Below are 27,333 nucleotides of genomic sequence, written 5' to 3'. Positions count from 1 at the left end.
GCACAGCTCACTGTAGCTAAAATGCTTTATATATGTGCTTCTATCTGGTAATATTTTGGTAAGGCTTCTCAGAAAAATATGCTGTTAAATTAGGGGGAAATATGATTAGACAAAATACGACCGGACTCGTGCACTCTGAAGGTCTTTATTTGGTCTTTATCCTAACCAGAAAAAGCAATTAGTGAAGAATGAATGCACTTGCTATAAAGTCCCCTTGCATTATGAACAAGATAAGAAAGCTGTTCCATGTGTTTATATGAGATTAAGTAAGAAGAATTTGTAACATCAGGGTGCACGGTGGCTTAGTGGTTAGCACGTTTGCCTCACACTTCCAGGGTTTGAGTCCCGCTGGGGCCATGTGTGTGCAGAGTTTGCATGTTCTCCCTGCACTGCAGGGGTTTCCTTCGGGTACTCTGGTTTCCTTCCCCAGTCCAAAGAAATGCATGGTAGGATGATTGGTGTCTCTAAAGTGTCCGTAGTGAACAAAGAACTGCACCGTTTGTTTTTTTAGTTGAACCTGACTTCAGGGTACCTATCCCATGTCACATCACAGCAAAGCAGTGACTACATTTCCCATACTGCACTGCGGCCTACAAACATGGCTGCCATGGACCGCAATTCCCAGAACACTCACCTTCATTTTGCACACCTGCATCCAATCTCACACACAATCACATCACACATAAAAGATTCTGTTCAAACACTTAGACTTTGCAAAGTATTATGTGTGTTTTTCCGTATACAAAGCTGGTGTCATTGGGTTTTGTGTCCTAGTTTTGATCCTGTACTTGTCCACGTTTCTTGATTCCTGGTTTGCCTAGTTTGTGCCTGTTTGCCAATCACCTGACCCATTGCCTGTTTTTTGACCATGCTATTGTCTCATGATTTGGATTTGTCTGCCTGCCGCTCTTTAATAAAAGCTCTTATCTGCACTTATATCCATCCTAACCTCCATTATGTGACATCCCCATATAGTAGCTCAGTTACGTTATTGAAAAAAGAATGGATTGCAATAAAAAAAAGCAGTGAAATCATCAAAAAGACATGACTTAAAATACATCCTCTAGTTTTACTGTCAAAATTAATAATTAACCATATTTTTCAAGACACATTTCTCAGCATCACTTGTGGTGTGCCATAAACTTTTTGTTTTATACCTTTAAAGCTACAGTGTATATGATTTTGTTTCATTAGAAATTAAACAATAAACCTGATTATTCAGACAAAAACACTTAATAATATGATCTAGCCAGGTACTCTGTGTCACCCTGATAGTAAGTCATTGTCAGCACTGTATCAGACATGTCAGGTCAGAATCACTGGGAAATTTGTAAGTATACTCTATGTTATACACCAACTTAGAAACATTAAATGTCACCTCACCCCAGCTTTAGGCACAAAAGACACAAGGCTGCATGGTGGGTGACATGAGCTGCAGGATCTCAGCAGAGAGAAACAAACCAAATGGGAATGAGAAAGTAAAAGAGTCCAATGTTCAACTATACAGGGAAAATCATTTAGGACTGATGGAGTTTTAGCTTTTTTTAAATTGATGAATCCATTTGTTTGTTCTCAAATTGGCTTGACAACTCATGATAGTTGGCTAGTGATTAACTGGAGGTGTGCTCCATTGCATTTATGTGTTCCAAACTCAGTTATATCAGGCAAGAGTGAATCATCTATGGCGTCTGCCATTTGGGGTTCTAAATTTATTGCACTTTTTTTGGCTAGTGTTGTAACACTACCCAACTCATATCTCATGTTTTTTGAGACTGGAAAACATACATATTTCCTGTGTAGAAAATACACAGATTACAAAAAATACATGGGGAACACAGATAATTAAAAAACATATACACTGAAAATTAACAGCGCTGATAGTTTTGTTCTCTACTCTGCATTCTAGGAAACTATCTAGAGCAAGTGGGTTAGCTTGCATCTAATGGCCTCTGGGAAGATCTATGAGATTACAGCAGAGCAACTAAGAGATTTTGCTCTTTCACCTTGTATTTAGTAACTAGTGGCTCTATTTTGGTGCCATGGTTTGGGTCCAGTTGCTGTTAAGGGGAAATCAATTATGTAAATTAATAATTCAGTATGACTGATCACCTTTATCCTATGATGGCACATTCCTATCCTGATAGGTGTGGTTTATTCTGAGATGGATTCCTATCCTGATAGGTGTGGTTTATTCTGAGATGAATGGTCACCAGATCTCAACCCAACTGAACACCTATGGGGGATTTTAGACCAATGTGTTAGACAGAGATATTCACCACTATCAATAAAACACCACAACTGTTGAAACATCATTTGGAAGAATAGTGTTCCTTCCTGTACAGTTCCAGAATCTTGAAGAATCTATGCTAAAGCACTTTGAACCACTTTTTCATGGAGGCTGCTTACTAAGACACTTTATGAATTTTCCTTCCAATTGCCACCTGTCTGTAGTTTGTCAGTATGCTACTGGTGCCATTACTATTCAGTCATAACACTTAGTGTGCATTATGTCCCTAATGCACACTAAGTGTTATTAAACCCACTCACCACTCACTAACCTTTTTTATGTCTGAATAGACTTGGATGCGTATGAATTTATGTGTCAAATTTCTTATAGCCAGTTTACCTCACTTTCTTATGTACCACTACCTCGTTATACTTATAACGAGCTCTGACAGTCTCCTTTTCAAACTAGATCAGCCAAACTTCCATATGCACATGCTTGAATAAACATTATTATTACATTTTTGTTATGTTCCTTATCTTCTGTTTTGGTCAAAATGAGCCATTCAAAAACATAATATACTTTATTCGCTGATCTTCAGTAAAGCTTCATCCTAGTCCAGAACTCCAGAACCGCTCCAGGGAACACTGGATGTGAAGTGGGAAATCATGCTGGATGGTCCATTGCACAAATTCACACACTCACCTAAACCCACACAGACCCACTGTGCCATTTCCTCACTAAACCCACTCACCCCTGATTTATTGGATAAAAGCCTAAATCAACCTGGATGTGTTTAAGATGCATTCTCCAAATCTATTATAAGCCAGTCTGCCTCACTTCATACAGAGCACAGAGGCTGCTTATAACAAGTCGTGACAGTCTTCTTTTCCAAATATATCATCCAAACCTTCATATACTATCACAGTATGAGTAAATAGTATTTATTGCATTTATGTTTTGTTAAACAAACCAAACAAAAAAACATGACCATGAAAAAAAACCTATATACACTCCAGAGATCATGTTAAGGTAATTGAGAGTAAGAACATACAAATGTTTTAATAAATACATTTAAAAATTAAATTTTAACATACACACTGGTCTGCCATCAGGAGGATCCCCAACCATCTGAAGGTTTTTTTTTTAAAAATACATATTGATTATATTGTTAATAATCGAGATGCATCTAAGCTATAGATATTTATTTGCATTTTATATTTTGAAATATTTACTGAAAGTATTTTCTTCCCCGTGTTTGTCTGAGCCACCAGATGCTTTTTTAATGAGGGTTGGGGGATGATTTGAGCTTTGTGGGAAAGTTCCCAGCACACAGAGGTGACACGGTGCTGGCTGTGGTCTCTCATTCTCTAATGAGGTAGCTGAAAATGGAAGGACAAAGAACAACGTCCTTCCACAAAACCTGACAGCTGGTGAGGTCACCCTGGAATAACAGAGTGAATATCAAATACTGGTCCTAACTACAAGGAAAGCACAGGCATGTGATCACGCCGTAAGTCAAAGCCCTGAGTTCTAGACTAATTGACTGCTAGCCAGATTCATGTGTTGAGCAACAGTTGTCTGACTGTCATGTGTGGAGTCCAGCACAGTCTTGTGATTTCCTTGATTGCTGAGGAGCCCATGAAGCACAGGCAGGAAGTCTGTAAATTTTTTTAGTTAGTTTTTTGTTTTTGTTACAGTGGTGAACACCACAACTCACCATTATCAAAATTATTATATTTATTATTGAGTACTTATCATTATTAGCTGGTTTTAAAAGTCTTAATAACCCGAAAACCAGTAGGACTAAATAATATCAACTTATACCTAATATGTTCTCTCAGTGGAAGAAGCTCTATGGCTCTGATAATTAGACATATTATTGAAGTATATATTATATAATGAGCCTAATATCTGATTAATTTGATTATATTCATAAAACATATCTGTACCAGTGAAGGGGGTCGGTGGAGTTTATTTTAAAGTACAGCATAAGCTGCAACAAAGTTTGAGAACCCCTGGCTCACTGGAGTACCAGCAGGTGGAGCCAGAAAACACAAAAGAATGATAATGATGAATAAATTCGTTTGATTTCAAATGCCTTAGTGTTTTCACCGTTTTATTATTTCATTAATTGTAAAATCTATATCTTGGTTTGGATAAAAAGTTTAGAAATGCTTGCAGAACGGGAAAAGTAATGGTCTGAAAGTGAACAATAATATATCCTATCAATATTTTAATTCTCAAATGGCGTTTGTAAAGGAAGACTACTACTACTACTACTACTACTACTACTACTACTACTACAACACACACACACACACACACACACGCCTGATGGCAACCTGTGATGGTTATGGGAATCTGTGTTCTAGACGAACAGGTCAAATACAAGCCGGTGGGCGTGTCCTCTCTGTTCCCGCTTCACAGTCAGACAGGCTTATCCAATAGAATAGGTCAGTGGGCGTGTCGCGCATACTCACGCTTCTCATGCCGCCAGTCGGACCAAGTTAAAACTCAATGCGCGCGCCAGCGCCGTGAGAATGTCTCGAATGCTTCTCGAGGCGCGCGCTCGGGGTTTTACAAACTTTTGCTGACCCGAGGTCTTTCCAGACGTGCATTTTATGAGAGGAGTCATTCGTTTACGTGTGAGGTCGTTTTGAATCAACCAGGCGCATCTCCTGTGACTGGTCACAGGCTGAAACATGATGGAACTCTGTCTGTGGCTTATTCTCTTGTCTCCAGTAGCAGGTAGTTATGGACGCCAGGCTAGCGGTCACGGACTGTCGTACGCGCACAGAGCAGAGCTCTCCGAGGACTCCATACTTGTAGCGAACAACAGGATACGCGTGCCCTTCGGCAGGTCGGTTTTCATTGATCCGATCAACGATTTGGTGATTGAAGTGCAGCCTGGAGACAGGTGCAGCTTAATAGTGTTGGATAATGATCCGCTGTCCCAAAGACCGGGGCATCTTTCTCCCAAAAAGTTCCCGTGTGAATTCGGACCTAACGATGTGAAATACTCGCATTTGGGCTCCAGGAGCCCCGCCGAGGATAGAGTGAGACTGCAACTCAGGTACGATACTCAAACTGAAACCATCATCATACCGTTCATGCTGGAGATTGAGGTCCTTTTCACACAGTTGGAGATAGTTACTAAAAATATGCCTCTATCTGTAGATAAACTCCATGGCATTAGCAATTCAATTGACAGAAGAATACTGGAATTTGCATATGATAGAAACTCTGAGCAGTGTGAGGTCACATCATTGGCTGCTAGCAGTGCACTGCCTAGATATTGTGAAGTCACTGATAAGAGTAATTTAGAGAAAATGATGGACTGTGATGCTTTTCTCAGAGCAGATATCCGCTACAAGCATACTTCTGTTCACAAGTCCCCAAACAGAGATTATATTCCAATGGTCGTGGAGCTGAGAAACAAAGAAAATAATTTACTGAAGCAAGAGTTCTTTCATATCATGATACGCATAAGAGAAGGACTGCAAAACAACCCTCCTAAACCCAGCTTTGTGGCCATGATGATGATGGAAATTGATCAGTTTGTCATGACCGCTTTAACTCCTGACATGTTAGCTGCAGAGGACACTGAATCTGATCCTGATGATCTTATTTTCAACATCACCACCCCGTTCTCTTTTGAGGAAGGTTATATTGTGAGTACTGATGATAGAAATTTACCAATAACATCTTTTTATCAGCGAGATATAAAGGATCTGAAGATAGCATACAAGCCCCCATCTATGGACTCGGACACGGAGAGAATCTTTCAAATTGAGTTTGAAGTTTTGGACCCAGATGGTGGAGTTTCAGAACCTTTTGCTTTTATGATTGTTATAAAGCCCATGAACACACTAGCACCAGTGGTGACTAAAAACACAGGGCAGCTTCTATATGAGGGTCAGTCCAGGCCTCTGTTCACTCAGAACAATTTAGAGATCAGTGATGAAGACAATCTGGACAGTGTAAGGTTAACTGTTGTGAATGGTCTCCGTCATGGTGATCTCACCATTCTTGGCTCCAGCATGAATTATTTCACACCAGCTGATCTGCAAGTCGGTATTGTTGTATATCAGCATGATGGCAGTGACACATACAGTGATAATATAATTTTCAGAATGACAGATGGCAAGAATGAAGTGGAGTTTTTGTTTCCTATTACAATTGTTCCAACTGATGATGAACCCCCCATTATAAATGCCAACACAGGATTGGTGGTATTTAAAAACCAAATGATTCCCATTTTGCCCCTAATGCTTGGTGCTGCAGATATTGACTCTGAGGATTCCACCATCAAGTTCACCATTGAACCTCCACTCTCAACTATTGGTGAAGTGCTACTCAGGCAGTCTGAGGCACCAGAGGATCCATCCTCATGGAAATTCAATACAGAAGATGGGTTATATGAGAAAGCTGTGACGGAGTGGCTACAGAAAGACATTACAGATGGGAAGCTTTTCTATAGACACACAGGGCCTCACATCACCGAGACGATCACTGATCAGTTTATCTTTAAAGCTCAAGATGATGCTGATCCTCCAAACCAGTCAGATGAGAAGACATTCTCCATTAGGATTCTCCCTATTGATGATGTTCCGCCTATACTTTTTCCAGGTACGTCTTTACAGATGACAGTCCATGAGTATCAAATGACTACTTTCCACAAGAATGTCCTTCATTACACTGATTTGGATTCTGATGACAGAGATCTGAAATACACAATAACCCAGCCACCAACTGACACAGATGAAAGCCATCCAGTCAGATTTGGTTCAGTAGTTTTAACAGAGCACCCTGACACTGAGGTAAGAGAGTTCACTCAAGCACAAGTGAACCATCATAAGATTTCCTACAGCCCACCAGACATAGAGCTCGGCATCACAGCCCATGTTGCACAGTTCAGTTTCATAGTTGAAGACACTGCTGGAAACAGTGTAATAGGAATTTTCACCATACTGGTGCAACCTGTTAATAACAAGCCCCCAGAGATAACTAACACAGGTTTCACAGTCTTTGAGCGAGGCATGCATATACTTACAAATGCTGAGCTTGATACTACTGACCTTGATACAGATAGTAAACAGATTTCCTTTACTTTAAGTCAGAGTCCACAACATGGTCAGGTCCAGCTTAACTTTGCTGATTTTATTAAAGGGAATGCTTTTAGCCTAGCAGATATCTCAGAGGGCAGAATTTCTTATGTCCACAATGGGGATGAGACAATCAGTGATGCTTTTAAACTGGATGTCAGTGATGGTGTCCATATTGTACCAATTACAGTAAGAATAGCAGTGACACCAATTGATGATGAAATGCCAACTCTGACTCTCCCAGTGGGTACTCTTGGATCTCACCTGTCTGTGCTGGAAAATGGTGCTACTGAAATCACAGTTAGTGTAATCCAGGGGAAGGATGAAGACACAGATGACCTCAGGTTGACCTTTATTGTTGAGGATGCCCCAGCATATGGGGAGATTCTGGTGAATGGAATACCTTCCAACATGTTCACCCAAGCTGATATAATCAACGGTCTGGTGACATATAAGCATACAAGTGGTGAGATTGGGCTTTCCTCAAAACATGATAATTTTAACTTAACCCTTACTGACATGTCTGATGAGTGGGCTGTCGGAGGAAATAAAATCACTGGAGTATCTGTTCATGTTACTATTCTCCCAGTGGATAACGAGGCCCCAGTGGTAAAAGTGGTTCCTACATTTAATGTCACTGAGGGAGACAGAAACATAATTGGAGAACACCAAATAATTGTTGAGGATGCAGACACACTAATTGAAGATATCTTGTGTACTATCATTGCCCAACCAAATTCAGGTTATATGGAGAACATCTCTCCAGCACCAGGTTCGGAGAAATCTATGTCTGGCATAGCTATTAGTGCTTTCAGTATTAGAGATGTCCATGATGGCCATATCCGCTATGCCCAAAGCATACATAAAGGAGTTGAACCAGTAGAGGACCGATTCACATTCAGGTGCTCCGATGGTGTTAGCTTCTCAGAGAGACATTTTTTCCCAATTGTAATTATCCCAACCAATGATGAGAAGCCAGAAATGTTTATTAGAGAGTTTGTGGTGATGGAGGGCATGAACGTTATCATTGACGCCCCCATCCTGAATGGAGTTGATGCTGATATTCCTGTTGAAGATTTGACTTTTATCATTTCAAAACCACCCAAACATGGTTTTATTCTTGACCAGCTGATCACTGGCTCTTTCCCAGTTACTAACTTTACTTTGGAGCAAATCAAAGACGCTTCTAGCATTATTTATGAGCATGATGATTCTGAGACCACAGAAGACAAATTTAATGTTATTCTCACAGATGGAAAACATAATGTAGAAGGTACTGTTATGATTATGATTATTGCTGTTGATGATGAGACTCCAAGATTGGCTATTAATGATGGTTTGGAAATTGAAGTTGGAGAGACAAAAGAAATAAATAATAAGATTCTGAAGGCAACTGATTTAGACTCAGAAGATAGCACACTTACATTTATAATTCGGTATGGTCCAGGTCAGGGAATTCTAAAGAAGAAAACAGACCATGGGCCTTTTGAGAACATCACAGTTGGGATGAATTTCACACAGATGGAACTGGACCAGGGTCATGTTTTCTATACACATAATGGGCAGGAAGGTGTTCGTGACCTTATAAAGTTTGATGTAACAGATGGTAGTAATCCACTAATTGACAGATTTTTCTACATCACTGTGAGCAACATTGACAGGGTGTTTCCTGAAGTTGTTAGCAAAGGAGTATCCCTAAAAGAAGGAGGAAGTGTGATGCTTGCCACTGACCTACTCAGTACGAGTGATCTCAACAGCCCAGATGAAAACCTGGTCTTCACCATCACCAGAGCCCCTGTGAGGGGACATCTGGAAAGCACTGACACTCCCGGAATGCCCATAGTGTCCTTCACTCAACTTCAGTTGGCTGGAAGTAAAATCTACTACATCCACACTTCAGATGATGAAATCAAGATGGACAGTTTTGAGTTTGAAGTCACTGATGGATATAACCCTGTTTTTCGCACTTTCCGTGTATCAGTAGTTGACGTTGACAACAAAAAACCTGTCCTGACGGTACATGAGCTCCTGGTGTCCGAAGGTCATTCTAAACTTATCACACCGTTTGAGTTGACTGTAGAGGATCAGGATACAGCAGAGGAATTCCTGAAGTTCACTGTTACTCAGTTGCCTATCCACGGTAAACTGCTCTTTAACAACAGCCGTTCAATTACCTCCTTCACAAAGCAAGATCTGAATGAAAACCTAATCAGTTACAAACATGATGGCACAGAGACATATCAGGATAGCTTCTCTTTTACTGTCACTGATGGAACACACTCTGATTTCTATGTATTTCCTGACACCGTGTTTGAAACTCGCAGGCCTCAAGTCATGAAAATCACTATTTCATTGATAGACAATGGTGTACCACAAATTGTGGTGAACAAAGGTGTTCAAACATTGAAGGTCTTGCCAACGACGCACCTAGGTTATCCTATAACCAGCAAAGTGCTAAAGGCAGAAGATAGAGACAGCAGCCCAGAGACTCTGGTTTTTCACATCACCACACAACCAGAGCATGGCTACTTGATCAACCTTCAGAAGGGGAATGATTCCATCAATAGATTTACTCAAGGTAAAGTGACATTTACAATATATTATTGCATGCATTTATTTGTTTCACCATTTTTGTGAAATTAGTTTACAAAAGACACAATGTCTTATGTAAACCTTGGTTATATTTGATGTGTGGACAAACACAAGACCCAGGTTTGCCTTTTGTAATATTTATTGCAAAAACAATGTATATATCACAAGGCTTGCAGAGAGCTCTAATCAGGGATTCTACAACTATTTATATAAACAACACTATGAATGTTTAAAAGAATAATTTTCAAGATTTCAAGAGTGAATTATGATATCATGAGAATAAAGTCTTAATATGTAAAAATGTCATATTATATTGAGAAAAGAAGTTATAGTATCTGATATTCTGAGAAAACCAAAATATTTTCAGAATATAGTCATAATGCACTATGTCTAAAAGTATGTGGATACCTGATCATCACACCCATATGTGAGCCTTCCCCAAAATGTTGCCAAAAACTTCACATAATTGTATAGAATTTCTTTGTGTGCTGTAGAATTATGGTTTCCCCTTACTGGAAATAAGGGGCCCAAACATGTCAATTCCCCTGTGCACAAAGCGAGGTCCATAAAGACATGGTTTGCCAAGGTTGGAGTGGAAGAACTCGAGTGGCTTGCAAAAAGTCCTGAACTCAACCCCACTGAACACCTTTGGGATGAATTGGTATGGATTGGCCTCCTCGCGCAGTGCCTAACCACACTAATGATTTTATGTCCAAATGTTCACATCCCCACAGCCACGCTCTAAAATCTTGTGGAAAGCCTTCCCAGAAGAGTGGCGGTTATTATTACAGGAAAATGGGAACTAAATATGGAATGGAATGTTCAAAAAGCACATATGAGTGTTATGGTCAGTTGTCTACATATCAGAGCAATGTTTCTGTGTTTCATTAAGGATTTGTTATAATATTTTTTTGGATTGGTTTTACAAATAAAGAAATGCTTTAAAGAAAAATCTTCTGGCACATCAGCACCAGCGTATTATTAGCATTAGAACTTTGAAACAACTGTGAAAGAAACTGCATTTATTTAGAAATAAGAAACACATGAACATAGAGGAAAGTGTCTTTTCATTTGAACAAAAAATCACAGGCAGTGGTTGCCTTCAGGGCTATCTATGGTTACATCTGTGTGCCTTTCAAAGAGGGTACGTAGTTTCACGGGACAACGTACTGAGGCTTGATTGCACTCTGGAGGTTCACTCCACCAGGAGAAGTAATTTAGTTGTCACTCTCATTTTCTCTTTTAAAACTGCGCAACCTTTATAAATGCAGATGTAATCATCAATAGCATTAAAGGCAACCACTGCCTGCGATTTTTAATGATTTCAGTACTTAGTATACATAAGTACTTCACTAACTTTATTCTCGAAATCTTGAATTTTTATATTTTTAGCAGTGACCCTAAAATGCCATTTTAAAATGCAAAGAATAGAGAAACCATTCCAATTTGGCTGTATGTTTCCATACATACAGTAGTCAAGTTAAATGCAAAAGCACAAGAAATGAACATTTTAACAGTATACCACAACATCCCAAAAGGATTTCTCTGAACTATAAGTGAAAGTCTAAATGTTTTCTTGAGAACTCTTGAGAAAACATATTTAAAATTCACCTACTGTTTTCTAGACATAATATATTTAGCCAATTAATTTTTACTACAATACTTGTATATGTGTACACTATATAAATTCAGCATTTAGAAAATCTAATTTTTATATAATTGATGATCTTATGCAAGTTTAGTGAAAACACTTAAAGGCCAATGACTTAATAAAAATGGAACATTAACCTTTAACCATTAACCACACTGAAGTGTCTGAGTGTTAGCCCTAGGCTTAAGTACTTGATGAGTCATTTGGAGCATCTACTTATGTTAATAATTAATTAAGCATACATTCCCTTAGAACATGGAGTTTAGAGCTTTGACAAGGAATAGTAATGTTTTTTTCTTTTTAGATTATCCATCAAATAAATGGACAAAAAGGAATTATAAATACTTAAATGTTTGCAATATGTTGCCCCTCAAGGAACCTTTTATTATCATCTCGATTTATTATTCTTGTTAGGCTCAGTAAGGAATTTCACATTAAGTTCTTACAGAAAATGATAATTTCACAACATTAATACACACATGCACTTTACATTGTTAACCTTTTCACTGCTGAAGCTTTTGCACATCTTCTCAACAAGCTTTGTGGGAAAGAGTCACCAACTATCTAAATCAAAGCTACATGTTTTAAGTACAAACTACTTATTAAAAATACATTTTGACAGATAAACACATTTATGTGTTTATTTAGCTATTTACATTTGTCTTAGAAATAAATTTCAAACACAAACCATTATCAGAATGTTTTTTTTTGAAAATTCTAAAACAAAATAAGTAAGAATATTGAGTAGTCAAGATGTTGCACAATTTCTAGGTTCTTTAAATTGAAGGAAATTTGTCATACTAACCATGTTAACTCCTTTGTACTAAAGGTCAGATTTTATGTGAGCCTTTTCCCTTACATTGAAGCATGTTTTTAACCAACAAGGCAATGGATTTGATCTAATATGGATCATCAGGTCTTACACAAACTTGTGGAGTCCATGCCAGCTTGAGTACACACAGTCATTAAAGCAAAAAGGGGACATGCCAAATACTAACAACTTATGAAATTCATGTTAATATTTCTAAGATTCTACTTTTCACAAGTTGTTGCTGATAATATAATTTGTAATAAATAGAAAATTAATGCCACTAATGACTTTTGACCCGTGGTGTAAATCCGCTGAATGTGAATGTGCTAAAGTTCAGATTACAGAATCAGATTGAAACATTATTCAACTGAAAAATAAACACATTTCTATATGCACGAGTGTGATAGTGTGAGAGCGGGACACTAACATGGGAGCATGAGTTGTGGGAAATTTAAATTTTAAATTTAAAGAGCCCTGTACTCTTGGCCTAACATGGCACTGTCACAGCCTTAGAGGCATAGAAATAAATATTTGATGATGAGAGGCCACACCAATGAGAGTATACACATTACTTACAATATGAGTTGAAGTTGGCTGTGTGCATAAGAAATCACATCTTTACGATTTTATGAAGCTTCTTCCTGTGTTATCAATAATGCAGGCCATGGGGCATGGCATGGGACGGGAAATGGAGATGTCGGTTGTATGCATTCCCAGGTATTGACCCCCCCCCCCCCCCCAGTATATTCGCATTACTTATGCAGTTAATTTGAGAGATGGAGTGAAACAGATGTCAAAGAAATGGGTACTGGAGTCCTATCTTTACAATTCTTGGGCTTGTCTGTCATTAGAGAAGTATACATTACCGGTTCAAATAAGGATAAATTTAAATGTCTTTCCAGTTTAACTGTGTGAAAATGACTACCTCCCTTTACTATATCATTATCTTTGTATGATAATAGGCAGAAATATTAAATCTGAAAAGACTTAGTGTACACTTGGCTTCTCATTAATAGTAAAGTACATTAAACATTTTGGTGCTGCTTGTGGATCTTTATGTATGTATATATTGGGTTTATTCTGTAATGTATTCAACCTTTTAAGGTTTATTTTTGTTTTCTCAGTGGACATTGATGACCTGAATATCTGCTATGTGCTGAAAAATAAGAACAATGGCACCAGTGACACCTTTATTTTCTATGTTGAAGACAATGGTAAGTTTGCTAAATGCTTGAAGTTAATTTACTAATTAATTAATTTATTTAACTGGTAACCTTAAATTTGAGATTTTTCGTAGATAATTCAATCTCTAATTAAATCTTTATGCAGAACCTTCACAGTCCCAAAATTATGAAACTAATATATATACATTTATTTTAGACATATTCATACATAAATTATAAAGGCTTTTGTTATTTTAGCTATAGGGGTTGAGTGAGGCAGTTCTCTTTAGGACCAAATAGTCGTGAACTTTCTCATACTTGAGATTCATTTGATGCAAAAAGATGGCAACAAACATGACAGTCTATATTGGCTCCTGCACACATTTGTCTATTTGGATTATCTGCTTTCTCTCTAAATGAGAACAAACAAATCAGAAAACCTAATTGGGCTTTATTGAAAGTGGCTTTTCTCCCTCTAGCAAGACCAATATTAGCCTTTTGTCTGAGTCATGAAGTCAGACAGAAGGGTGGCTTGTTAGAATGACCCTCAGTACAAAAGAACATTTGATATTTAAGACCAGAGGCAAGATAGCAAATAATTACAGCTTAGGTGTGGGAGAAAAGATGTTTTCCTGCTCAGAGTGGCAATTACAAAGCATATTACAGGGTACCCTTAAGTGTGAACTGCTGGATAAACATGTACTTTTGGTATACAAAACCAGATAGCTTAAACTCTGTGTATTTCTCTATTAAAGTAATCTGTTAGGGTACTTTTTCTTATGCCCACATGACTTTTATGTGAGAATTTGTGAAAAATCTCTCTAATTTCCCTACAGGTCTAGAGTAATTAGTCTTGAACAGCACCATGTTGGAAACAGTTTGTTTAAATGTGGCTGGACTTGATCAGTTATTTATCTGTTTTCTTCCCTCCACTATTTTGCCATCTCTGGAGAGGTTTGTCCTTTCTCAAAGTTCTCAATGTTCAAAGATGGTCTCACATCGCCAGAGCTGAGGGCATTTCTTTTGACAGAAGACCCTAACTGTAGGGAAGTTTTTTTTAACTTTTTTGTTTCAAAGTATTGAACCAGTACAAAAGAACCAGTACACTGGCTTATCCCGATTCATTCTACTTGTGTCATAAGGTGCTTTCTGAGAAATGCTCTTATTCAGACATCATACTGTAATCTGCAGGTTCAGTTAGTCGCAACTCAGACACTACAAACAATTGCTGTAGTTTCCTATACGGAGTTACCGAGCTAATTAGAGGGCTGTTAAGATATTCTGCTGCTTTACAACAGTGTCACCTGGCCGTCCTTGTAAATGTATTCTTGTCTCTGAAGCTGATTTCACAACCAATTTAAGAACTAAAGTGGATTTGAGTGATATTCAAATGGTGTACTAGTGTGCAGATTTACACAACACTTACATTTACCGTATAAATTACCCACTGTTAGGATATGGCCTTCCTATCTCTTTCTTTTTCTCATTTCCCCTTATCTCATGTCTTTATCACCATTAATTTCAGGCTATGGCCCCTAGACACCTCTGTTGCTCTGTGCAGGTACACATTCTCAGACAGACTTTGAGAGTCAAAGCCTAAGAGGCCCTAGTTTGTCCATAAAGATCAAGCCAGGTAGTGCTTTTCCTAATCTGTTGTTCATCATAACATGCTAAGTTTCTCTGTATTTAATAAGTGAATGATTTCATTAAGTCTCATAGGGGTGTAATCATTGAAAACTTGTACAAATTCTTAGAATATTTTCCAAAAAAGAAACCCTATTGGACAGAAACAATTAATCCAGATATTGTCTCCAACTGAGGTGTTTAGTCATTTAGATGTTTAAAGAATTAGACTCATTTTAAGCATATCAATGAAAAGATTTTAGAGAACAAAGTTATAGTTTCCAAAGTTTTTACCAGTTGATTTTAGTATGCATAGTGCTGATTTACTGTTCTTGTAGCAAGAATGCTTCCAATGCTTCTTGTAGCAAGAATGCTTCTTTCTCCAAGGGGTTTGATGCACATGGAGAAATACTTGCAGAGGTCTCTAGTGCCATTTGGGTTTTAAACTTTCATACATGCCATTTAGTAGTAGGCAAAGAATTCAGGTTAAGTGATTTATGAATATTTGGAGTGCTACATGGGTTTTAGGGGTCTGCGGATGGGTGTTTTCTAGAGCCAAAAACTCTGAGACAACAGCTTTGAACCTTCTAGAATGAGGAGGAGATAATGATGTGTGAAATTGCATCTATGCATGGGCCTAAAATTGTATATTTTATGCCAAAAAAGACCAATATATTGCCAATGTGGCATTTGGTGCTAATGTTTTACAGTGGTATGATAATGCTATTTTATTTCAGCTTATTGTGAAGCATCAGTTTTAGTTTTTGTCTGAACTTTGTCAAAAAAAGTTGTTCAACAACCCCAGATTTGCCTTTAATTTTTAAATCGTATCAATCCTATGTCCATCATGAGTAAACTCTCAACAGTTCTGGAATGTATCCTCCAGTTCTCGGTCTCTCCAGTAAGTAAAGGAAAATGATTTTATTTGCTTTCACAGATAGTCATAGAAGAAGTGGTGCTTAGAAGGGATTTTACTTCCATTTTCCAGAGAATGTCACTAACATACTTACAAAGCAGTTTGGAGTCTCCCTAGAGGTTTAGTTTTATTTGACAGTCTATTGTAAGTTATCTGCTCACTCTGAAATTGAGGCAGCCCCTATGCGGTAGACAGGGAAATCACATTAGTTAAATTATTTCTTGGGAGCACTGATTTTTTTTAGACAGTTGTAAAGTTCTTTCAGTGGATAGTATGTGTGTGTTTTCTGCAAAACCCTTATCTGCAGCATAGCTTTACAGAGATATACTCTGATTGCTTTGTAGGACTTTTCTTAATGGTGGTGTTCATAGGGTTACTTACATGACACAAGCCTTTCATGACAACTTGCACAAACCCACATAAATTTAGCATTAGCTCTCGTAAAAAGACTGAATTTGTCCATTTTAATTTCAAATGGACATAAAACCTTAGTCAAGTAAAAGATTATTGATGGTATATGGTTGTATTGTTTCCAGGTTGACTTACATTAGAAATCATGACAACTAACATTTTTGGAGTTCTGTCTACTTCTGGTACTGTATGTCAGTTACCTTATGCTGCTCACGAGGCATAGCTTGCTAAGTGAGATTAAGTAAATCTTATATTATGCATTCTTTTTTTTTCTTTTTTTTTGCCTCACAACAGTTTAATTTTGCCAGCTGTTTAAGTCCTCGGAACACAGTACACAGAGGACAGGAATGTACTGAGTCTCTTACTCCATATTTAACAATTACAAATAGCTCCATTAGCTTCCTTCCATTTCTGTATTCTCCAAACCCACACATCAGATTTATTGGGGGAAATGTAGGAGTTCAGACACTTCAGGTGGCTCATTTAAATGAGTTTGCAAAAGGATTGACCATTAGCAGATTGCACAGATAGATGTAGTAGTAGTAGTAGCAGAAATTATAAACTGTACATCATATGGTGCTCTGCTGCTCAGAGTTCCTCCGTGCATAAAACCTTAAGGAAATTAGGAAAAAATATTTAAAATTATGAAATATTTAATGTCTAATCAGCATATTTTATGTATAATTCAGCATCTGAAATAAGAATGGGTTAGGGTTAGGTAGACATTAGTAAACATTACTGAGAAGTGCTGTACATATAAATAAAGATTATATACATATTACATAAAATATATTATATAAAAGACAAGTTTATAAAAATCTGTCTTTTGGAAATGAAAACATAATTTTGTGACACTTTTTTATGCCTTTGTTAAGCAGTAATACTAGCTGTGACTGGTCTAGGGCCAGTGCAACTTTAGAAAAGATTACCTGGTCATTTGCATGACTCTTATACAGTAGTTGGAGCAATTGGATTCCCAAGTCTATTGTTATAAAGAAAGTTAATTCTGATGCTATGCAAGTTTATAGTAGTAGAGTACATACTGTATTATACAATTTTCCAACAAGCATACTAATATTGGCATGGCAGACATACTTATACTGTAGTTTATTTTTCATATATTAGCCTGACAAAGTACACTAAGGCCTGATTTATTAAGATCTGAAATAATGAGTGCATGGAATGGAATAAATAGTTTGTGTAAAGGGTTTGAGCATTGCAGGTAATTTACAAAGAATAATTGCCTGAATTACATTAAATGCAAAGCAGTAGGTAGAAACACTATTCAAAGAATAAACTGTTTACTCTTGAAAGAGAAAACTGAAATCATAGTGTAACACTGACTAAAAGCAAATTGGACAAAAACACATTTAAAAAAAAAAAAAAAAAAATAGTATATGAATAAATGAATAAAAAAAAGTATAGATATCAGTGTGCATTAATAAAGGCCCTCTAAAATACTGCTGGCATCAGATGTGCAAATGTGGTTAATATCTAATAAACCATCTTTTCCATGGTAATATGTGTATCATTTTGGGAAACATTCTGATAATTATACTAAGGCATAATATAGATGTAATACTGTATAACTTTGATTTCCAAAAACAGGACCAGCCTGCCAGAAACAGGCCATTAAAAAGTTAATTTGCTTGCATACTCGAAGTGACTTTAAGCCTTTGTAAATCACATTGCAGGTGCAAAACTAATTAATTTTCATTGACATGGCTCTGTGTTTAGCACCTTAATGTATAAATGCCCCCCCCCCCCCCCCCCATTACATATTAAGTAAGAAAAAACTGACTAGATATGTTATTTTGCTCAAATGTAGTACATCAGCTTGTGTGATTTTTATGGATGTTATTAAGTTTGCTCATGTTGTTGTTGTTTTCATGTCTTCAGCTAACACTTCTTGTCCTTTTAATATGCTATTTAAATATAAACCTGATTTGGAACTTAAAAGTGAAGAAATGATCATAAACATTAAAATGAATGTGATTGAATAGCTCCTGAGTGGAGTATCTGTAAAGGGTTTGGTGTGTGGTTGGGAGAATGTGTGTTTGAAACTTCAGGTGGCCTACTGTATAATGTATACCCAGCTAATAAGATCAGAGGAAGAATTTTCACCTTCATCTTCACCAGTTTTGTAGCATTTGTGCCACATAATAACATAATGCTTAATATTTCTTTAAATTACTCAAAAGCATAGATTGTCGATAAGCAGAAAGTGTACTATGTAAAATACAGTCATTAGTAGGTATATACAGCATTTTAAGAGGATTCAGGGTTAACTCAAGTTGAGTTAATCACACATCATGAGGATTTAATATCGAAATTGCGCACATCAGTATTCAGAGCTCAGATGTAACTCCAGACTATATTCTGCATTATTCAGAAGTTTATGTAAGAGCATGTATTTTTGCACAATTCTGAACTTGGTGAGCGTTCGAGTGTGGAAAAGCATTTAGTTCATCGCCAGTGTGTGACAGTTTGAAGGTGGAATGATGGAATGAGGGTGTGAGCCATGTCATTAAAATATAATATAATGAATCTTAATGTGATCATTACAATTAGTACTATTCATGCCACAATATACTGGAAACATAATAGACTCATGTTAAAATGTTTATTTCAGTGCTTGCCATCTTCTCATTCATTTACTATAATTTATTATTTTTTATTCTTTATATTTTAAATCATCTGTTGTTTTTTTGCTACATTGTATTTCATTTGAGGCTGTTTCTTTCTTATTCAGTCTGAATTTCCTGTCCCTGATTTTTTTTGTGCTGAAAGGCAAGTGCTTGTGTTTAAATGCAGTGGTCTAGACTCTGCTGAAAAACCCAGTCTCAGATGTTTTTACTAAAAAAAAAAAAAGGCAACCTGAGAGTAATTTGTGTAATCTGAATGAGACTAATATAAAATTGATTTATGCGGTTGTATAACCTGTCTCTGAACACACAACTTTTCCTGCATAAAAATGGTGAACTTTTGAACTTGTGTTTCCAACTCTGAATATGGCCCATATAAAACAAATACTATACTTATGTAAGGGAGCTATTTTATTAAGTTTATTGGTGAGTATGGTGATGCCAGAGATGTTTGGACATATGGAGATGTTTGAAGTCTGTGAGGAACCCTGTAACAATATTTTGGACAAGGCATGAGAGTGTAAAAACTCAGCCTGCAGCCAGGGTTAGGAAATCACCATGCACAGGACAGACATGGTGGCCTATCATTATATGCAAAATTTAGGCTTGCATGAAACAGAGGGCTGAAGTGAAATAGAGATGCTTTACATGCATGAGGAATCAGCAGGACAGAAGCTTATCTTGACCCACATATGGCTGCTTGGTACATGACATGAATGGATGTCTGTGTGTGTGTGTGTGTGTGTGTGTGTGTGTGTGTGTGTGTGTGTGTGTGTGTGTGTGTGTGTGTGTGTGTGTGTGTGTGTGTGTGTGTGTGTGTGAGAGAGAGAGAGAGAGAGAGAGAGAGAGTGTACAGTCATGGCTTTCAGTTTCATAATTGAACGTTACATTGCTAAGGCTAATATTTGCTCTGAAATGGTCCAGCTTGTCTCTTGGCTTCTTTTCTCGTTTTTATGTTCTTGGAGATTTTCGTTCTGCCTTTATGATCTTGCTTTATATTTAATCTATAAGATCTGAGATCTGGCTTTGAGGCTATGCCAAAGTGCTAATTTCATGGTCAAGCCTTTACCATTGTTCACCAGGGTCTAATTACGCTGGTTAAAATTTGATTAGGATAGGAATCTCTAGGAACATTACAATTTGATTTGCTTGTTTCATTTAGATTTGGATTTGGATTTAGTGTGACACGATTGTTTATACAGCTCTATGCTATTTTGATTTCTGTTTTATTTCTGTAGCCTGCATCATATTTTTTGCTAGTATGGTGTGAACACAGACTACTTTTAAAACACAATGATTTTTATGCATTATGAAAAACACTAGGCTTAATGTGCCCCACGTTTATTTTGCATCTGAACTGTTAGTGCGATTTACATTTTTAATTAAAAATGTTTAGCTTACAATGTGCGTGTGTGTTTTCCAAAATCCACTAATGCACTTTAGCAGTACAGGGGCATGCAATAATTGATTTCTATTCTCCAGTATTTCACAAATAATAATATACTAATATATTGGAAGACATTTTAATTACAATTTTAATTAATTACTATTGACTGTTGACAGAAGTCAATAGTAGTCGCATGAGCAGATAAAATGTTGATTAAAAGTAAGCACCATAAGAAAATACATTTAGCCTTGTGTATATAATATTATGTTTCAAATCTGCCATACAGGAAAATATCATGTAGATTATAATCTATTAATAATTAACAATAAATTGTGGTATCCTAAAATGGAATCAGATAAAATCTTTAGATCTATACAATCCTACCTTAAAAAAAATTATAACATTGTTTAATCAAAAAATAAAAACCTATAACCCAGACATTTAAGTCAGATTGTGATGTTTTGTGCATCAAATCTTTTTTGATAATTGCAGTGTATCTAAGAATGACGTATTTTGCCAGTCCCTAAATTTGATTGTACACTCCCTGTCCACCTTATTAGGAACACATGTACAACTGCACATCCATGCAGTTATCTAGTCCGCCAATCATGTGGCAGCAGCATAATGCAAAAAATTAAAAATTAAAATAATAATAATCATGCACATACAGGTCAAGAGCTTCAGTTAATGTTCACATCAGAAGGAGGAAAAAGTGTGGTCTCTGTGACATTGATTGTGGCATGGATGTTGGTGCCAGATGGGCTGGTTTGAGCATTTTAGAAACTACTGATTCTGACACCTGGGATTTTCACACACAACAGTCCCTAGAGCTTTTACACAGAATGGTGCAAAAAACAGTCAACTTTGAGTAAGTGACAGTTCTGTGGGTGGAAACGCCTTGTTGATAAAAGAGGTAAGAGGAAAATGGCTAGATTGGTTTGTGCTTCCAGGATATAGAAACTCAAATAATCACTCTTCACAACTGTGGTGAGCAGAAAAGCATCTCAGCATGCATGAAACATCAAACTTTGAGGTGGATGGGCTACAAAAGCAGAAGACTATATCAGGTTCCAGTCCTGTCAATTAAGAACAGGAATCTGAGGCTATAATGAGCACAGGCTCGCCCAAACTGGACAGTTGAGGAAAAATTATGTTAGAATGTAACTTGGCTTGTGCTGACTATCAAATTAGCAATACATAGATGTTCAGATCTTGAGTTTGTAGACCACATTTACATGAACCATGTGAATAAATAAGGAAAAGTGTATGATTTGAGGTGGAATTTCTATCCCTGTTCAGGAGGACATAAACTGAAGGAGCAGCAGTTCCACCTGGACTGGTCCTGGATCTCTTTACAGAAACAGAACTACATGGTGGACGAGCAGGCCAGAGTGCTGGAGGTTGTGCTCAGACGTAGAGGATATCTGGGGGAAACATCTTTTGTAGGTGAGTCTGTGGTGGATATACAGTCCCCTCCAAAAGTATTGGAATGTATTGGTAAGGTCAATTATTTTGTTTTTGCTATAAACTGAAGTCATTTGGGTTTGAGGTCAAAAGATGCATATGAGAAGATAGATCAGAATTTCAGCTTGAATTGCATAATACACAGTCAGTATCCTGATCCATAACCTGAGGCACCTCATTTATTTTTTAACAATGTTTTTTGTGTGTTGTTTGTTGTTGTTTTTATTAAATGCACTGCCCTGAGTTTTTCCATAATCCCAAATGAAAGGTGATGCAAATTCTCCAATCACTAGACCCTGGCAAAACTTAATATGGACTTCAGTCATTAGCATCGAATAATCTTTTGCATTGAAGTGAGTCTGAATTCATGGTGTGAGCTGTTATTGTCCCGGCTTATCAGTGGTGGTTTTTATCCAGTGTTTGAGTGGGTTTTATTCTCCTTTTTCTTTAGAGGCTAAGATGAAAGCTTGTTGTATCTGCAGTCTCAGAGCAGTCAGAATAATTGTGTGTGTGTGTGTGTGTGTGTGTGTGTGTGTGTGTACCTACTTATTTTACTTTGCCTGCCACCGATCAAAATCAGTGTCACCATATTCATATTACTGAAGGTTTTGAGTTATGCTGTTTGTGTGTGTGTGATATAAAGAGTGTGTATGAAAGGAAGTTTTTGCAGAAAAGAAATCAAGCTAACAAAAAACATAGGATGAAGAAAGACGATTAAAACAGAAACATAAGAAAAGAGAAAAGGAAAAAATGCTCAAACTAATGGGGGTTGAAAAAAAAGGAAATGATGTTTCTCCCTCACTTTAGGGAGCTGGAGACTAATTTAGCCCTCTGCATGCTGGCTTTAATCGATAAGTTCATATTTAAATAAACAGCTCAGTCAGGCATTCAGCATATACAACCTTCACTGCCTGCCAAAAAAAAAGGATGTTTATCCAACGCTCTACCAGGAAGTGCTTTATTTCAAGTTACACTGTATGGCCAAAAGTATGTGGAAACCTGACCATCACACCCATATGTGGATCTTCCCCAAACTGTTGGCACAAAGTTGGAAGCACAGACCTGTCTAGAATGTCTTTGTATAGAGTGCCATTATGATTTCCCTTCATTGGAACTAAGGGGTCCAAACATGTTCCAGCATGGCAATGTTGCTGTGCAGAATGTGAGGTCCATAAAGACATGGTTTGCTAAGGTTAGAGTGGAAGAAATTGAATGGCCTGCACAGAGCCCTGACCTCAACCCCACTGAACATATTTGGGATGACTTGAAATGCTGAGTACACCCCTCCTCATCCGACATCAGTGTCCAGCCTCACTAATGCTCTTGTGGCTGAATTGACAGTTCGGCACAGCCATGCACCAAGATCTAGTGGAAAGGCTTCCCAGAAGAGTGGAGATTATTATAACTGAAAGCGGGGTTTAAATCTGAAATGGCATACTCAAATAAGCAATATTGTACAAGCAAGAGTGCAGTTATCCTGAATACCGCCAATATTCACTATAACCACACAATTGCGAGTGCGAAATTGCTTTTATACAACAGTTTTATAAACAAGAAATTAATACTGAGTAAGTGACATTTTGGACACAATATGGTTTGTCCATTCTGATTATTTTATCGCCACTTGCTGAAAGCGATCTTTAAGAAGCCACACTTATTTCATAGCATGGCGGCTAGCTCACTGATTTGTTAATTCACGTTAAAGGTGCTTCCAGTAAAATTGGTATCCTTTCTTCTTTTTCATCTTCATCTGTTGCTAACACTCCTGTAGTAACCTTTTTGACCTAGGAGGTGGAATTTCATGTTGCAAACAGATGATTGGTGAAATGTCCCAGTGTTGTTGTTATAAGAAATATAAGCACACTTTGAACACCAGTCAAGTTAGTGGACCAGAACTAACTTGTGTAAAAAGCTCATATCGGTGTGATGGTCAGGTGTCTGCAAACTTTTTTAGTGTAACTAAAATAGTGTAAATTTGCTCAAAATATAATATCAGAAGGTTCATAGTGATATTTACTATCTGATATCACTATCAGATTTTACAATGAAGATTGCAGCATGATTGTTGGTGCCAGAAAGGTTTGAGTAAATGCTTTGAGAAACTACAGATTTATGGAGTCAGGAGAATGTGAACCTGAATTTGTAATAATGCTTGGGAATAAAAACATGTATATATGATGTTGTTGTTGAAATATATTAGAATAGATTGTTTCTGAATTAAAATATATGAAATTCAGGCCTTGAAAAAATTCAAGCTCTCAAGAATTCAGGTTAAAAATATTCAAGCAATTAAAAATTCAGTTAGTTAATTCAAGTTGGGCGATTCAGATTAAACATCTGGGTACTCAAAATGAACACATAAGCCAGGCTCTAATCAGTCTCAATCCTGGCCAATCACAACACACCTCAGAGCTCATGGAGGCAGAGCTTCATTTCTTAGTCATATTTTCAGGTGACGCATGGTGCCTCCCCTGAGGGCCAACCCACTGGGGTTTTCACAATTTTAAGTTCCTTGTGCTACCTTTTCGTGATATGAAATCAAATTAAATATTATAGTAACTTGTTTAATTAGCTGTCATTATAAAAGATAAGCAGCTTCTTGATTTCTAACAGACTTATTTTAGCATTACATTAGCAAACCAGCCATGTTTTAGTATATGACTACAGTCAAGCCAGTCTTGGTGAAAACTCATGAGACAAGCTCTTTTTTTCTGATCTTCCAATTCAGTTATGGTCAACAAGATGATTTTTTGCACGTCTTTTTTTTTTTTATTTCAACTATTACAAATTCAGGTTCAGGTTCTGCTGACTCTGATTTCACACCATAGCATAACAGAAAAAATATAAATAATCCATTGGGAAGTTCTGCAGGCAGAATCGTCTTGTTGATGACAGAGCTCAGATGAGAATGGCCAGGCTGGTTGACAAGAAGGTGACTTAAATAACTGCAGTGATGAGCCGAAAAGCATCTCAGAACACACCAAGCCTTGAGTAGGATGAGGTACAACAGCAAAGACCACATCAGGTTCTATTCCAGTCAGTCAAGAACAGGAATCTGAGGCAACAGTGGACACAGGCTCACCAAAATTGGCCAGCTGAAGAAAAACACCTCATGGTGTTTTTTTCAACTGTCCACTTTATGTGAACCTGTGCACCCCTGTAGCTTCAGATTTCTGTTCTTGGCTCATGAAAATGTGCTTTTATTTGAACCCCTGTAGTGTATCTTTGTTTGAGATTTTTGATTTTTGGTTGTCTGTCTGTGCATCTTCCCAAGATTCTAATTACTGCGATATGTCAAGAACAAGTGTTTGAATGTTATATGGATATATCATTGCAACCAGCAAATGAACTGATTAGATTTTGGAATTGATCCACATGGCTCAAGGTCACAGCTGGATGAATGTCACAGCTGGTCGAATGTCTGAAATAGTTTTTCAGGCATACAAATTACAACCCCAATTCAGAAAAACTTGGTCAAATGAACTTTGACTTGTGTTTAAACAAAAAACGTATAAAGACAGTGTATTTGATCTTTTACCTAATCAACTGATAGTTTTTTTGATGATAAATGTTTATTTTGAAACTGATGCACGCAACACGTTCCAAAAAAGTTGAGACATGGGGCAATTGAGGACTAATAGCGATGTGACAAGTTGAAATAAGAAGGTGATGTGAAACAGGCGAGGCAATCGTCTAATCATAGTATATAAGGAGCCTCCAAAAAAAGGCCTAGTCCTTCAAGAGCAAGGATGGATCGAGGCTCGCCAATCTGCCAACAGATGCATCAGTAAATAATCCAACACTTTGAGAAGAACACTTCCCAAAGACAAATCGGTAGGATTTTGGGCATTTCACCTTCTACAGTGCACAATATAATTAAAAGATTCAAGGAATCCGGTCAAATCTCGGTGTCTTCAGCGCCCAAACGCTTAATAAGTGTTATTAAAAGAAAGGAAGACGTTACACAGTGGTATACAGTTGACTGTCCAAACTTTTTTGGAGTGTGTTGCAGTCATCAAATTTGTGTATAAATTTTCAAATATAAATTAAATTCACAAAGTAAAACATTAAATAATGTGTTAATGTGTTTTCAAGAAAGTACAGGGTGAATTGAATTTTCAAATGACTCTTTTTGTTTGTTTTTTTGCATTTTCCATACTGTCCTAATGTTTTCGGAATTGGGGTTGTATTTACAAGAAGAACTAGACTTGATGCTTTCTCCTACATCTGGTTACTTAAAGGAAATATTCGATATCGAGAAAGTTGTTCTTTGACTCGAAATATCTGCTAAGTGTGTGTCTTCAAATGTATTAAAAACTACTGAAAACAAATGAGTAGCTGAAGGGCCACTTATTCAACTCTTCACAGTTATTCTGCTTTCCCCAGCATACACACCTACTCCCTTCCACTACTCTCCTGCAGCGTTCCTCTTCTCCACCTCTTCACTTCTTCTCCACATTCTGCACTCTTAGTGCACAGAAAAGCCCTCCTGCTGTCCAAAAGATAGACTTGAAAGTTAAGCTATTCTTTCACTTTTTCCCTCCTTTATATTTTCTTTCTATCCGCTATCTATATCTCAATGCTTTCCTCTTTGAAGATGCTCTCCATCATCTTTCATGTATTTTCTATTGTTAAGGGAGCACAGAGGACATAGTAGAGGTTGAATGTGAAATGATTCTCATACTGCCTGGAGACTTTATTCAGATGTAAGCAGAATTCAGATCATGGTGCTTATTTATCAAACCCCTCAGAAAAATCTTGGAGCAGGCTTATTTATTTATTTTGCTATTTGTGGCCTATAGGAATATAATTGTAGGCTGAGAATGAACCGATCCTAGACCAGCTGTTTTAGTCTTAGCTAACCCACTTCTTATCCATGTTGATGGTGAATCAGACTGTTTAATTTAGAAACATGACATCATTTAAGTTAAGTTTCTTTCTGATGGTGTTCTTAAATAATATATATAATTATATATAGATATAATATAGAGGGGTATGTACTCTATTTTTTAACCTCACACTGTCTGACACATGAGCAAGGAACAAGGTTACTGAGCTACAGGCCTGAAGAAATGTAATTCCACCCAGCTGTTTGGGAGGCTCTGACAGAAGGGACCCTTCCAGCCCCTGTGCTTGAAGTGATTCTGATCAAACACTTTATGGCAGATTCACCACAGATTGCCCCAATGGGAGGGGTGTTCTAGACTTACTCATCACTCCTTGGCAAGTTACAGTTACAATATTGTACATATTTATATTCTGTCATTACACAACTTTCAATTTCCTGCACATCTTATTGTAGCCAGAATGACTAATGTTCTAGAATGACATCCATCCC

General features: G+C 37.2%; 1 protein-coding gene across 2 annotated transcripts in view; it reads left to right on the top strand.

Annotated features, from left to right (window-relative positions):
- The first annotated feature begins 4,760 nt into the window (after positions 1–4,760).
- The window catches only part of frem2a (FRAS1 related extracellular matrix 2a), an 86,120-nt gene continuing 63,547 nt past the window's right edge, over positions 4,761–27,333 (top strand). For both annotated transcript variants that reach the window (XM_017488342.3, XM_017488343.3), the window contains exons 1-3: positions 4,761–9,910; positions 13,511–13,600; positions 21,831–21,977. In XM_017488342.3, the coding sequence (XP_017343831.1) occupies positions 4,930–9,910; positions 13,511–13,600; positions 21,831–21,977 (5,218 nt within the window). In that variant the 5' untranslated portion in view covers positions 4,761–4,929. The remainder of the gene's footprint in view (positions 9,911–13,510; positions 13,601–21,830; positions 21,978–27,333) is intronic.

Source organism: Ictalurus punctatus, chromosome 16, assembly GCF_001660625.3.
Source record: "Ictalurus punctatus breed USDA103 chromosome 16, Coco_2.0, whole genome shotgun sequence".
NCBI classification, from domain to species: domain Eukaryota; kingdom Metazoa; phylum Chordata; class Actinopteri; order Siluriformes; family Ictaluridae; genus Ictalurus; species Ictalurus punctatus.
Note: the sequence above shows the minus strand (reverse complement) of the source record. Positions and strands in the feature narration are given on the sequence as shown.